Below are 12545 nucleotides of genomic sequence, written 5' to 3'. Positions count from 1 at the left end.
ATAATGTTTTCCTGTGCTAGAAACAGTTCTATAAATTGCTATCATTTAATTTCTGTTATTCACAATAACCTGATTTAGTATTTTTATATAAGCATATGCTCACTGGAAAAGAGATGACCATAACCACTGAGATAACTAACTTTGCCTTAAGTCAGCTGTTTCTGAATAATTTCTTAGATTCACTCTTAAAATATTTTGTGAGGTGAGTGCTTTCATTAATAATTTCTGTTATTAATGTTACTGTTTATTACGATAAAAAATAATGGCACAGAATTCTAAGGCAAATCTAAAAAGTATGCATAAGATTATTGTAGAAAGATTATGAACTTTCATTAAAATGAAATGTGCGAACATCAAAGAGTAATTCAGGGGGGAAAAATGCTGTATGTAGGAGAGTAAGAAAGAGGCCAACAAGATAAAGCCTTACTAGATGGAAGATAATTACCTATAATAGTTTCCACATATTCAGAGTTATCATTGACATTGAAGAGGTCACCTGCTCCAAGTGCATAATTCAGAGACTCCTCAAAAGCCCCCAGGTGATAAAATACTTTAGATGCCACTAAGGCCGCAAACTGCCGACTCCGGAAACCTTCATCTTCATACAAAACTTCTCTGAAAGAAATTAGGAAGTATAGGCCTAGTTCAAACTGTGGTTCTCTTTAAAAATTCCAAATCTATATACTCAAGTCACAATTTAGTGGCAGCAAATTTCTAAAGGAATCAATAAATCACAAGACCCACATCCATGGATAATTAAGGTTGATCTACTTTATTCCAATTAATAGAAACAAATTCTTACATTTTGTCTACAGACTCAGAAATTTCTGCCCAGAAGTCATTGACAACTGCATTCAATTTGTGTAGTGCAAATTCCTGTAGAAGATAAAACCAAAATTCGATTTTGAGACAGGCTTATCATTATATTTCCTTAAAAAAAAGCAAACAAATCAATGGCCAAATTCTAAGTCATATTTACTAAAAGTTTTAATCTATGACAAATATAAAAGTTCACCAACTAACTTACATTTTCTCTTGGGCTTACATACTTCCTTTCTGTTTTCAATCATAGAACATGAGACTAGCCATATAATGTCATTCCTTATCATACTGAACATTTTTCTTCTTTGACAGTAGGTAAGATTGACTCTAGGTTGCTGGTTTGGATATAAATGAATTCAGGTGCCTAGAGCCAACTAAAGTATACTTTAAATTTCTGTCATATGAAAAAAGTTTTAAAATATGTGATTTCTGTTGCTACAGAAAATTGGAGGGGGCTGGTTTCCAGGTACCATACTGAGATTTATTTGCCTCAGCTTTGCTAAACTCTAGGGAAAACCAACTGCTGTTGCCAAAGCACTGTCTCTGGGTCTAGATTTCAATGACTGCTTATAGACTGGGTACAATGGCTATTTTAAATGATGGAATATACACAAATATCAATATCGTCAAACAGTTCCAAAGCACAAATATTAAGCCCAGTTAATTTTCTTCAACTCATACCTTAAGCTGCGGTTCTTCTTCATCCAGAAGAGAAATAATTCCAGCTATAAGACAAAAGGTAGACTGTGATTAATTTAGTTGCTCAGTTGTGTCCGACTCTTGTGACCTGATAGACTGTAGCCTGCCAGGCTCCTCTATCCGTGGGATTTCCCAAGAAAAAATACTGAAGTGGGTTGCCATTTCCTTCTCCAGGGGATCTACCAAACCCAAGGATTGAACTGGGGTCTCCTGCATTGCAGGCAGATTCTTTACCAACTAAGCCACCAGGGAGGCTATCTATTGTGATTATGGACTATATATGCTGAGATAAACTAATGCTTAATGAAAAATATATCACAGTTGGAAAATAAGTATTTTTTGAGGGGTGACTTCATTATAGGAATGATTATTTTTCTTTAAAACCAAAAAGTTGTTATTTCAAAGTTCAAGACTTAACTATGTTATCAAACTCTCACGATACCACATATACCACATTATGTGCCTAATTCAACAGTTTTCAAAGTATGGCTCCTGGATCAATTGGTACAAGCATTACCTGGGAACTTGTTAAAAATAAAAAATTCTTGGCCCCATTATAGATCTAGTGCATCAAAAATTGTGGGGATGGGGTCCAGTAATGGGGCCACAAGCCTTCCCTGCAATACTGATATTCATTATAGTTTGAGAATCACTGGCCTAATTGACTGACCAACATGAGAAACTTCCCTACACAATCTTAGAATAAAATTATTCACACAAAATAAACCAAGTCATAAAATTATTTACAGAAGCAGGAATATTTAGTTGTCAACTCAACGGAGTAAAATAATGACTATTTCAAGATGCTTATATTAAGGCACCTCTGTTGTATCACAAGTAACCTAGAAGGTTTTGCTAAATGATGTGCAATCTCACTTGTTCTGACATGAGTTACTGAAGCAAAGCAATCCTCATGTGAGCCTGAGGTGTTGGCACCAACAGTGGAGAGTAGAGGAAATAACTGTTGTCTCCCAAAAATACATCCTGAAATACAGTCACATATCAAAGGGATTATTAAGGGGGAAAAAAAAAAAAAGTGGGAAATTACTGTCCTTGAACCTAAAGGAAACTAAACTGTTTCTCAGATATGTTTTCCATGTAGGTCTTTAAAATCATTCTGCAACAGTGAATTGAACCTGTAAGCTGATACAAAAAGTGTCAAGGCAACTTTCCTTAGCAGAAGTAGCCATTTCTAAGTGGTAAGTGTAGGTTTGCCAAACAGCTTCAGCAGTCTTTAAAGAGTCATATGGGAAAAAGACACAAAATTCGGCAAAGGAGACTATGCCATGGTTCTAGCTAGGGCATATTACTATTCTAAAACTTTAAATGCAGATAAAAGGAACCTGTTAGTGTTGTAGGTTGGTATAACAAATCCAGAGCAGAGAGGCTGAATTGAAACCATGAAGAGAAAACAGATTAAAGAATGCAATGTGGGGGCTGGGGGGAGATTTGGAACTAGTATCAATGAAGAGCTGATAGAGAAGAGTGCCTTAAATCTGGAACAGATGGTAAACAGCAGAATGCTTTATCAAAATACTGAAAATGCTACCCATTCCCTTATCAACAGTCAATGGTATGCCTGAACTGCTTTTACCAAAAGACGTGATGGATCTTTGTACACTCTCCTGTTTGGTTTCACTCATGACTAACGTGTTACATGGTTGTCCTGGCTTAGAAATGCTGCCATGTCCATGGAACACAATGAAATCAAATACCTACACTTCATACACAAATACTTCCCATCTTAAAAACAGGAGAACTCACCTTTAGATGGGGGATGGGTGCACCTGGGGAATGGGAAAGGTTTCAGGATGCTAAAAAATCTCCTGTGCCATAATACGAAGTCAGCAAGTACTAAGATGCTGTATCAACTTACAGCATTATTTAAAATAGCATATTATTCATAAACATGAAGCTATGCTCCAGAAGACACAGCTTGAAAGTTGAAACAGTTGCCTCAAAGAATTTCATTCTCACATCTCCCTCTTAATAACCCCCTATCTCTATCTCTCCACTCCTTTTCACTGCCAAAACTCTTGAAAAACTTAACAGTACATGCTGACCTTTTATTCACCACTGTGTCTGTAGTGTCCTGAAAGTGCCTAGACCATAAACGAACAAACAAACTGACAAACCCAAACTGGAACCTGTTAGCTTCTCTTTAGCACCAGGGACAGATCCTAAACCACAGCCAGCCAAAGAACAGGAAATCAGGTGACAAAAGGTTTGGAGCAAAAGCTGATTAAGTAATCCTGTAAATGTAACCAATGAGAGTAACAGATCCGTACTATTCTACCATCACTGAGTCTCAGAGCAGGACTTCAAAAAAATCATCAGGTTTAAATTCTATTAAGTTTCCTACAAGTGTTTTCTTTTTAGCCTCTACTTCAAATACTCTAGTGACTGATTAATTGATTTGATTAGTTAACTGATTTCTTCATTCAAGATACACTTTTGAAGTTCTGCCATCTGCTTGGCAGCTGTTCTAAGAATCTGAAAAACAATGAGTCCTACCTTTAGAAGTGGTAAGAAATTTAATGCTAATTTTATCTTTACAGAATTCTGACTGGAAAAGCTTTTATTTATACTGAACTAAAACAAAAGTCTAATTCTATGTGCCGGTGGCATTTCTTCAAGTGTAAAATTATGCCTTCCAGGGTCTCCGCCAATTTAAGCAATCCTTAGAAACACAAGTTCCTTAAAAGTACAAGTCACTCTCTTCTGATCATCAGTTTGTTTAAAACAAAACACTTGAGAGACAAGTGTAGAGTAAATCAAGACGAGAAAAAGGTCTGTGAGCCGGCAAAACAAAAAAAAGGGCACCAAGACTGTGGACAACTTTGTGCAGATCGATCTGTAATGAGGGGCTTAAAAAACTCCACTTGCAAAGTGACTTCGGAGCTGATACCACTGCAAACGTCATTCCACGAATCCTCGCGCGCAAGGGTTAAGTGGAGGAAACCTGCCCGCACGCCCAGGAGTTCCTTCTTCTAGCTAGCAGAGTGACCGTGCATCCAGCCTCAAAACCATAGGCTGATTCTCAGTACACAGGAAAAGTTATCGGGGTGACTTAATTAAAATATCCTTGGAATAAACTCAGAAACGACCTGCCCCAGCCCTCGTTTAATTTAGATTTCACTCCAAAGAAGACAAGAGCTGGGTCAGGTCGGGAAGTACTATGTAGCATGGGCTGCCTTACCGTCCGGCTGCACAGAGGGGACCATCCCACCCGAGAGAAAGGGCTGGGATCGGACGGGCCCACACGCTCAACCTCGGGAGGGAGGGAATTAAGGAAAAGCCGTCGGGGTCGGAGACCGGCCCGGGAAGCCCCTCGGGTCCGGGCACAGATCGGAGGGAGTGGCTGGGGAGGGACGACGAGCCGGTCCACCCAGCGCGATTTCCCCTCCCCGAGCCGGAGGTGGTCGCGGGGTCCCCCCCGGAGAGGCCGGGCTGCACGGCCAGCTCCCGCCCGGAGGTGGGCTTCGAACAGCGAGGCGCGCGGCGCCTCCGCCGAGAGGTGCCCAGTCACCGGCCCTGACTCAGCTAAAAGCCGGCGTGGCGGCTCCTCCCTGGCGGCGCCGGTGGCGGCCTCACTCACCGGCCGAAGTGATCATGGCTGCGCCCCGCACTCGCCCGCCCGCTCGCTCGCCGCCCCGGCCGCGCCGTGTATCTGTCAGCTCAGGGCCCGCTCGCTTCGCCGAGCCTCCTGGCTCCCCCCGGTGCCCTGCTCAAGTCAGTCGCCTCCTCAGGCCGCCGGCTCGCTTCTCACCCAGGACCCTGCCCGCCCCGGAGCTGCCCGCGACGCCGCCTGCCGCCCGGCGCGAATTCTGCCCCCTGTGCCTGTGTCTCCCCGGGCCGCCGCTGCCGCCCCGCCTCGCGCGGGATGGGGGTGCACGGAGAGCTCCATGCTCTTCTCTAACCCTCCTCGAGGCCACAGCTCCCGCGGGAACAGGAACCCGCGTCCGCACCTGGAGTCAGGCTTCAGAATAGCCACCCCTAGAAAAAGGACCCCGCCCCCGTCACCCGCCATTGCTGAGAAAAGGGAGGTTGAGGGGAGGTTGCTCGCGGTGTTCGCAGCGCCACCTGCTGCCTGGGCGGTCTCCCTGCAGCGCCCCCCAGCCTAGCCTTTGAGGGTCTGGGTAGCGCAAATAGCGTTTTCTAAGAAAAGTGATTTTCAAATTTTTTTGAAAAGTGGAGCCCAGCTTTAAAAGAAATCCTCACACCAGTGCTCTATTATCGTATCACAGTGAATCCCTAAGTAATCATTGGTTTATCATAAAGTTGAACAAGGGAAGTTCTAATTTACATTTGGAACAGTGAGTGTTGTAAATGGTTTAAAAATCAGAAGCATACAAAGATATACAGTGAAAAGTGTTTCAAAGGAGAAAAAAAAATGTCGTTGTTGCCTTCCATCTGCCCAGTTCCTCTCACCCTCCATAGCAGCGGGTTCCTGTTTTTTAGTATGTCTGATTTGAAATGCCAGTTGTGATCGACATCTGCGGTTTTATTCCAGCTTTAGCAGACAATTTACTTCAGTAGTCAGTACTAAGAAAGTCTTGACAAACATGAGTGACAAATGGTGGCATTTTAAAGCTTCTAGCCTCGCACTATCAAGCTACTCTTCAACTGGCTAGTGATTACTAAAGCTTATTTCTGAGGACTTTTCAAAACAATTTAACCTAGTTACACAAACCAATGTTTCTCACTGGAAATAAAATTTGATTGATGACACACTTGAGTGTCATCAACTAAAAAAAAATAGCATTCTTAAAGCTATATGTTAAAATATATTAAATGTAATTATTAAACACTTTTGAAGAATCTAGCTCAGATTAAAAGGCACTGCCCTCAGAAGTGTGCACGAAAAACAAACAGGCTGAGTGTTTGGGAGTATTATTTTATAGAGGTGCTCTGACTGATCACTCACATAAAGACCCTTGTGTGCCCCCAAAGTCCTAAAAGAATCAGATATAAACACTAACAGGTAGTGGAAATGAGTCAAGCACGTCTAGTGTAAGAAAACACCGGCTCAGCAGGATAGTGCATGGAGACTGATACTCGGATGTGAGGGGCAGTAGGGGGTAGTGGTGAGTGAGACAAAATGAAGAATGATGCCCCGTTTCAGGCTTTCCTGATGGCTCAGTGGGTAAAGAATCCAACACAGGTCAAGAGGATCCCCTGGAGGAGGAAAATGGCAACCCACTCTAGTATTCTTGCCTCAAAACTCCCATGGACAGAGGAGCCTGGCAAGCTACAGTCCAAAGGGTCGCAAAGAGTTGGACTGAGCGATTGTGAATGCATGCCCACCCCATGTAAAGAGAGCAGTGGCTGCTTGCTCCTACTGTGGTGGTCTGCCAAGATGCGGGCTACTGTAATGAGGGCTTATGATTTTTTTCCAAGAAAAGCCGGAAACCAGAATTTTTTGTGAAATCCTTGGAATTTTTAAAGTTGATAACTTGGGTGAAATGAATGAAGAGGGTGGAAAGGTATAAAATTCTATTTATAAGAAAAATAAATTTCTCCTCTTCTTTCTTGGCTGCAGCAGCTCCCCACAGCCTTGACTTCCTGCTCACCATCTCACAATTCTGTGGGCCATTCTTCACAGCCAGCCTGGAGCACTACTCAAAACAAGGAAGACAGGGACTCTCTCCTCCGCGCTCCTCCAGGACTTTCACCCAACCGTGCTTACCCCCCCACCTGCATGCCCCACTCCTCTGCCCTGTGGGCCACACTCCTGCCATCCTGAGCAGCTGTGCAGCCGTGTACCTTGTCTCTGACCGCCCTTCTACCTTCAAGGCCTTCTCCGACTCATACCCAGCTAACCAGACTTGTCCTGAGTTCCAGACAAGCCACACCTCCTCCAGGAAGCCTTCCTTGACCACCCTACGATGTGTCCCCTTATAGCCTTTACCCACACAGCTATAATCATATCTCCTTGCCTACGTTCCAAGTAGACAAGGAACTACTCAAGGGCACAGCCACATCTTATTCATCTCAGTGTCCCCTATGGTAACTAGCAAAGGGTCACACACGTAATAGATGATCAATGTTTATTAGACCAATGACTCAAGGCTAGAACTCAGACCTATGTCTTAGAAACCTCTGCCTCTCCAAGATTCTAAAGTGATTTCTTTTCAAAGGACACAGCAAGACCACAGAAAGGATTCTTACCCAGTGCTCATAAAACAACAATCTGCCTCCAGATTTAGGGGTAACACAAAAGATCTCAAAGCCCCAACGAGGTCAGTTGTGGTCTCACATATGTATGGGCTGGGCCGGGGTCTCTGTCAGAGTGAAGGGAGGAAACCATGATTCTGATTTTTATTTGCAGATATACCCACCTTGGGGCTTCCTTGAAGCTCAGTGAATAAAGAATCCTCCTGCAGTGCAGGAGATCCCGGTTCGATCCCTGGTTTGGGAAGATGCCCTAGAGAAAGGAAAGGCTACCCACATTCCAGTATTCTGGCCTGGAGAATTCCATGGACTATACAGGATGGGGAACACATGTACACCCATGGCTGATTCATGTCAATGCATGGCAAAAACCACCACAATATTGTAAAGTAATCAGCCTCCAATTAAATAAATTTTTAAAAAAGAAAAGTGGATCTTCCACCCTCACCTCAGACACCAGTACTTGTCTTTGGCAGCCCCAGGGGGGTCACTTGAAATGTGTGCACTATACAGTCCATGGGGTCGCAGAGTCCGACACGACCGAGCGACTTTCACTTTCACTTTCATACCCACCTTGAGCAGGATTCAGTCCGAAGCGTAGCGGGAGCATCTCCGTGGCCCGCCCAGCGCCCTCTAGTGGTTGCAGCGCCTCCCAGAAGGCGGAGAAAGTGGGAAGGGGCGAGCTCGCCAAAGCAGCATCCTCTATCCGCTGCCCCCCCTCCCCTCCCCTAACCCTGCCCAGTCCGTAAGCCTTCTGGCCTTTAAATCCTGGGTCTTCGGAGGGCTCGGTCCTCCCGTGAAGAACTGGATTTGATTGCTTTCCACCCCATCCCCCCGCTACTTTTTTAAAAATTTGGGGTTTTTCGAAAAAAATTTTTTTTTTCTGGCCTCCATTTGGCGTGCGGGATTCTAGTTCCCCAACCAGGGACGGAAGCCCTGCCCCCTCTAGTGCAAGCCCTGGCCCTTTTTCTTTTTTAAAAAAATTATTAATTGATTGATTTTTACAACAGATATTTTAAGCGAATTGAATCTACTTATTTATTTTTGGCTTTGTCACCTGGCATGCGGGAACTTAGTTCTCCCGCCGGGGATTTAAAACAAACAGCACCAAACGACACCACCCACTCCAATCAAGGGCAGGGGCAGAACTCAAGGGATAGCTCCTCTTCTTAGAGGTATTAAGACACATATACTTAAACGTTGTCCGATGACTGAATTGGGTGTTGGTTTTTAAATTTCAATGAAATAAAATTTTAATTTAATTTAAAATCAGTTCCTGGGTTGCACTAGCTACATTTTAAGTGACCCCCCTGGGGCTGCCAAAGACAAGTACTGGTGTCTGAGGTGAGGGTGGAAGATCCACTTTTCTTTTTTAAAAATTTATTTATTTTAATTGGAGGCTGATTACTTTACAATATTGTGGTGGTTTTTGCCATGCATTGACATGAATCAGCCATGGGTGTACATGTGTTCCCCATCCTGAACCCCGGTCCCACCTCCCTCCCATCCCATCTCTCAGGGTCTTCCCAGTGCACCAGCCCTGAGCACCCTGTCTCATGCATCGAACCTGGACTGACGATCTGTTTCACATATGGTAATATACATGTTTCAATGCTATTCTCTCAAATCATCCCACTCTCGCCTTCTCCCACAGAGTCCAAAAGTCTGTTCTTTACATCTGTGTCTCTTCTGCCGTCTCGCATAGAGGGTCATTGTTACTATCTTTCTAAATTCCATATATGTCGTTAATATACTGTATTGGTGTTTTTCTTTCTGACTTCACTCTGCATAATAGGCTCCAGTGTCATCTACCTCATTAGAACTGATTCAAATGCATTCTTTTTAATGGCTGAGTAATACTCCATTGTGTATATGTACCACAGCTTTCTTATCCATTCGTCTGCCAATGGACATCTAGGTTGCTTCCATGTCCTGGCTATTGTAAACAGTGCCGCAATGAACATTGGTGTACATGTCAGAGCCACTTTTCATGGGAGTGATCTTGATCTCCACAGAGGTGATGAGCTCAGAAAACACAGGCAAATACTCAGAAGACTACCTATGTGCGTGCCCTTTCCCTGGCTCTGCCTCTCTTTCTGTGTGCCTGTCTCTGTCTTTTTCCTTCCCTTCCTCATGCTTTCTCCCTCCCTCCTACCTTCTTTCTCTGTGTCTCTCCCTCTCTCCTTCCCTTCCTCTCTCTTTCTGCCTTTCTCCTTTCTCCCTCTTTTCCAGCCATGTGTCTTTAATCACTGGACTGCCAGGGATTGCTTTCTAAGCTGCCGAGTGATAAGGTGCAAAGGGCCGCTGTGGGCTCCAGGACACCAGGGATCAGATCCCTGTTGCACAGTAGTTCTGCAACATAGGGGGTGGGTCCACCTACGTGGCAGCCGGGCTAGTGCCGGGAGGTGCTCTCATCAAGGGCTTGGCAGAGAACAGCGGGCAGTAAAACTGGTCACATGGCCACCAGTTGCTTCACGTACAGACCGCAGGCCACATGCTTTTTGACTGAAAGCACTTATTCCTGGAGCAGAAACGGGGAATGCAGATGGGGACTCGGGCCACCAGGGGGTAGGTGCTCCGTTGGAGGGAAATGCCCGGCTGGGACTGGAATTGGCCTGGATGGACTAAAGCATGAGAGAACCCTGGAAGCCATCGAGGACGTTAGGGTCTCTTTCCTCGAAGGACAGTGTCCAGGAAGGCAATGCCTATCTTGGGAAACTGGAAGTCTGCCATGGACGAGCTGATGCTGGAAGCCACTGTCCCCTCGTGGGGTGGGGGGAGGGTGTGGGGAGAGGGTGTGGGGGGTATAGGGTCCGGAATGGGGCTTAGGGTGACTGAGAGAGTGAAAGGTCTGAGATGATGAGCCAGCTCTGGGCTAGTGGCCAGGGGTGGGAGGAGTCACAGCGAACCCTCAGGAGAGGTCTCCTGCACTCTGGCTGTTCTATCCGATGGCTACTAACCCCAGGTGGCCGCTTGAAATGTGGCTAGTGCAACCCAGGAACTGATTTTAAATTAAATTACAATTTTTTTCCATTGAAATTTAAAAACAGACACCCAGTTCAGGCACTGGACAATTTGTAAGTGTATGTGGAACAATCTGAAGATGTAAATCTCTTTTTGCAACTGTAAATTTAATAACATCTAAATATAGAGTAAGTATTTTGAATAAAAACTTATCTGAAGTGTAAAATTCTCACTGGGATTTCGAAGACGCAAAATGTCTCATTAAAGTGTATTAAAAATGTTTGCGGTTGGAATGATACTATTTTGGACATACTGAGCTAAATAAAATGTTATTGAAATGATTTCCCCTGTTTCTTTTGATCTTTTTTACAATATGGCTACTAGAAAATCTAAAGTGACAGGTGTGCCTGTAGGTTCTTCTGAGAAGAGCTGGTCTAGACTCACCCAAAGGCCACAGTCCCTCTGCCCTTGGATTCGGGCCAGGCCCCTTGCCTTACTTCATAGTCATGGCTGCTCCTTGGTGGTGGCACAGGCAGGGCCAGACCAGACCAGGGGCAGAAGCTTGACACGAGACCTACCTCGCTCTGGGGTTAAGGGGCTGGGAGTGACCGCCGTGGCAGCTAGGAGTTCTGGAAAGTGCACTGCCCCTGGGACGCGGGAGGGTCAGGGTGGTCAGGCTGGAGGCCTCCTGGGGTTGGGGTAGCGATCTGAGGCCACACCCTGCTCTGAGAAGACCTTGTCAACCAGTGAGGAAGAGAAAGAACTCCTGTGACAAGACAAAGGCCCGGTTTCTGCCACCAGGACTCTTTATGAAGTCTTGGGCACAAGGACTAAGCATAGCGCCTAATTACTCCAAATAAATGCAGACCAGGACAGTCACAAGCATGGCTTAGGACTTAAAATCCGAATTTCTGTCTCGGAAATGCACTGGTCTGCACTTGCAGCAGGAGGCCTGGCTGGGACTGGGCAGCTCAGGGAGGAAGCCAGACAAGATTCACGCTCTTGTCAAAGCCCTGGTCCCACGGCGGCCTCAGTGCCCAGCCAGAAACATCCCACGGTCCCTCGGAGTCGAATTCCGAGGTCTCTGTGAACCACAGCATGGCTTGGTCTCTGCCTCTGCTCCATATTGTGTGTGTGTTAGTCGGTCAGTCGTGTCTGACTCTTTGCGACCCCATGGACTGTAGCCCACCAACTCCTCTGTCCATGGAAATCTCCAGGCAAGAATACTGGAGTGGGTAGCTACGCCCTTCTCCAGGGGCTCCTCCCAACCCAGCGATCAAACCCATGTCTCCTGGAATGCAGGCCGATTCTTTACCACGGAGCCAATAGGGAAGCCTCTGCTCCAATTAGGCAGCCCCAGGTAGAAGGCAACAGGAGGGTTCTGGCCCAGGGACCAAAGGCTTCAGGGATACATGTGGGATTCTGGGCGTCACTCCTGCCTTGTACTCTCTTTCCCCCTGAACTTTCCACCTGTAATCATGTGGCAGGCTGCCCAGGGCAGCTTCCACTTCTGCCCCAATCCTTGAGCCACTTACACACAAAACCAGGTCACACGGGGGTTATACAGGCCTCGAGTACGAAATAAGCGGCTTCCTCCACTGTGCGGGCTGTTTGCCTCCCAAATAGGACAACGTGCAGCCTCCTGACCACAGGAACAGCCCTGCAGCGGGGATCTGCTACAGCGTGGATGGCTTTCAGGTTAACGTGGCCACCGTCAACCTTCTCCAGGCACGTGGGGCCCTAGGTGGTCTGTCCCGGGTGAGAGGGGCTTGTTTAGGCCATAGGTTTGGGGGCCTCAGCCCCTGGCCCCTTTGCAACTTTGCCTTAAGCTTGTGGTTTGATCACCAAGAGACCCCTGTGCAGAGTGCTCTTGTAGACAAAGGCTT

The 12545-nt window shown here is 45.7% G+C and overlaps 1 protein-coding gene across 2 annotated transcripts in view; it reads right to left on the bottom strand.

The window, feature by feature from the left end:
- Nucleotides 1-5288, bottom strand: part of PSMD1 (proteasome 26S subunit, non-ATPase 1) — an 82749-nt gene extending 77461 nt beyond the window's left edge. Inside the window, exons 1-4 of one of the 2 annotated variants that reach the window (XM_015093596.4) lie at nucleotides 5120-5288; nucleotides 1504-1547; nucleotides 803-876; nucleotides 446-615 (exon numbers count right to left, since the gene is read on the bottom strand). In XM_015093596.4, the coding sequence (XP_014949082.1) occupies nucleotides 446-615; nucleotides 803-876; nucleotides 1504-1547; nucleotides 5120-5135 (304 nt within the window). In that variant the 5' untranslated portion in view covers nucleotides 5136-5288. Of the gene's footprint in view, nucleotides 1-445; nucleotides 616-802; nucleotides 877-1503; nucleotides 1548-4720; nucleotides 5067-5119 lie in introns of those variants that run through there. The other variant, XM_042244399.2, reaches the window with a different exon arrangement.
- Between the last annotated feature and the right edge of the window lie 7257 nt (nucleotides 5289-12545).

The sequence above is a fragment of the Ovis aries genome, chromosome 2 (genome assembly GCF_016772045.2).
Source record: "Ovis aries strain OAR_USU_Benz2616 breed Rambouillet chromosome 2, ARS-UI_Ramb_v3.0, whole genome shotgun sequence".
Classification (NCBI taxonomy): domain Eukaryota; kingdom Metazoa; phylum Chordata; class Mammalia; order Artiodactyla; family Bovidae; genus Ovis; species Ovis aries.
Note: the sequence above shows the minus strand (reverse complement) of the source record. Positions and strands in the feature narration are given on the sequence as shown.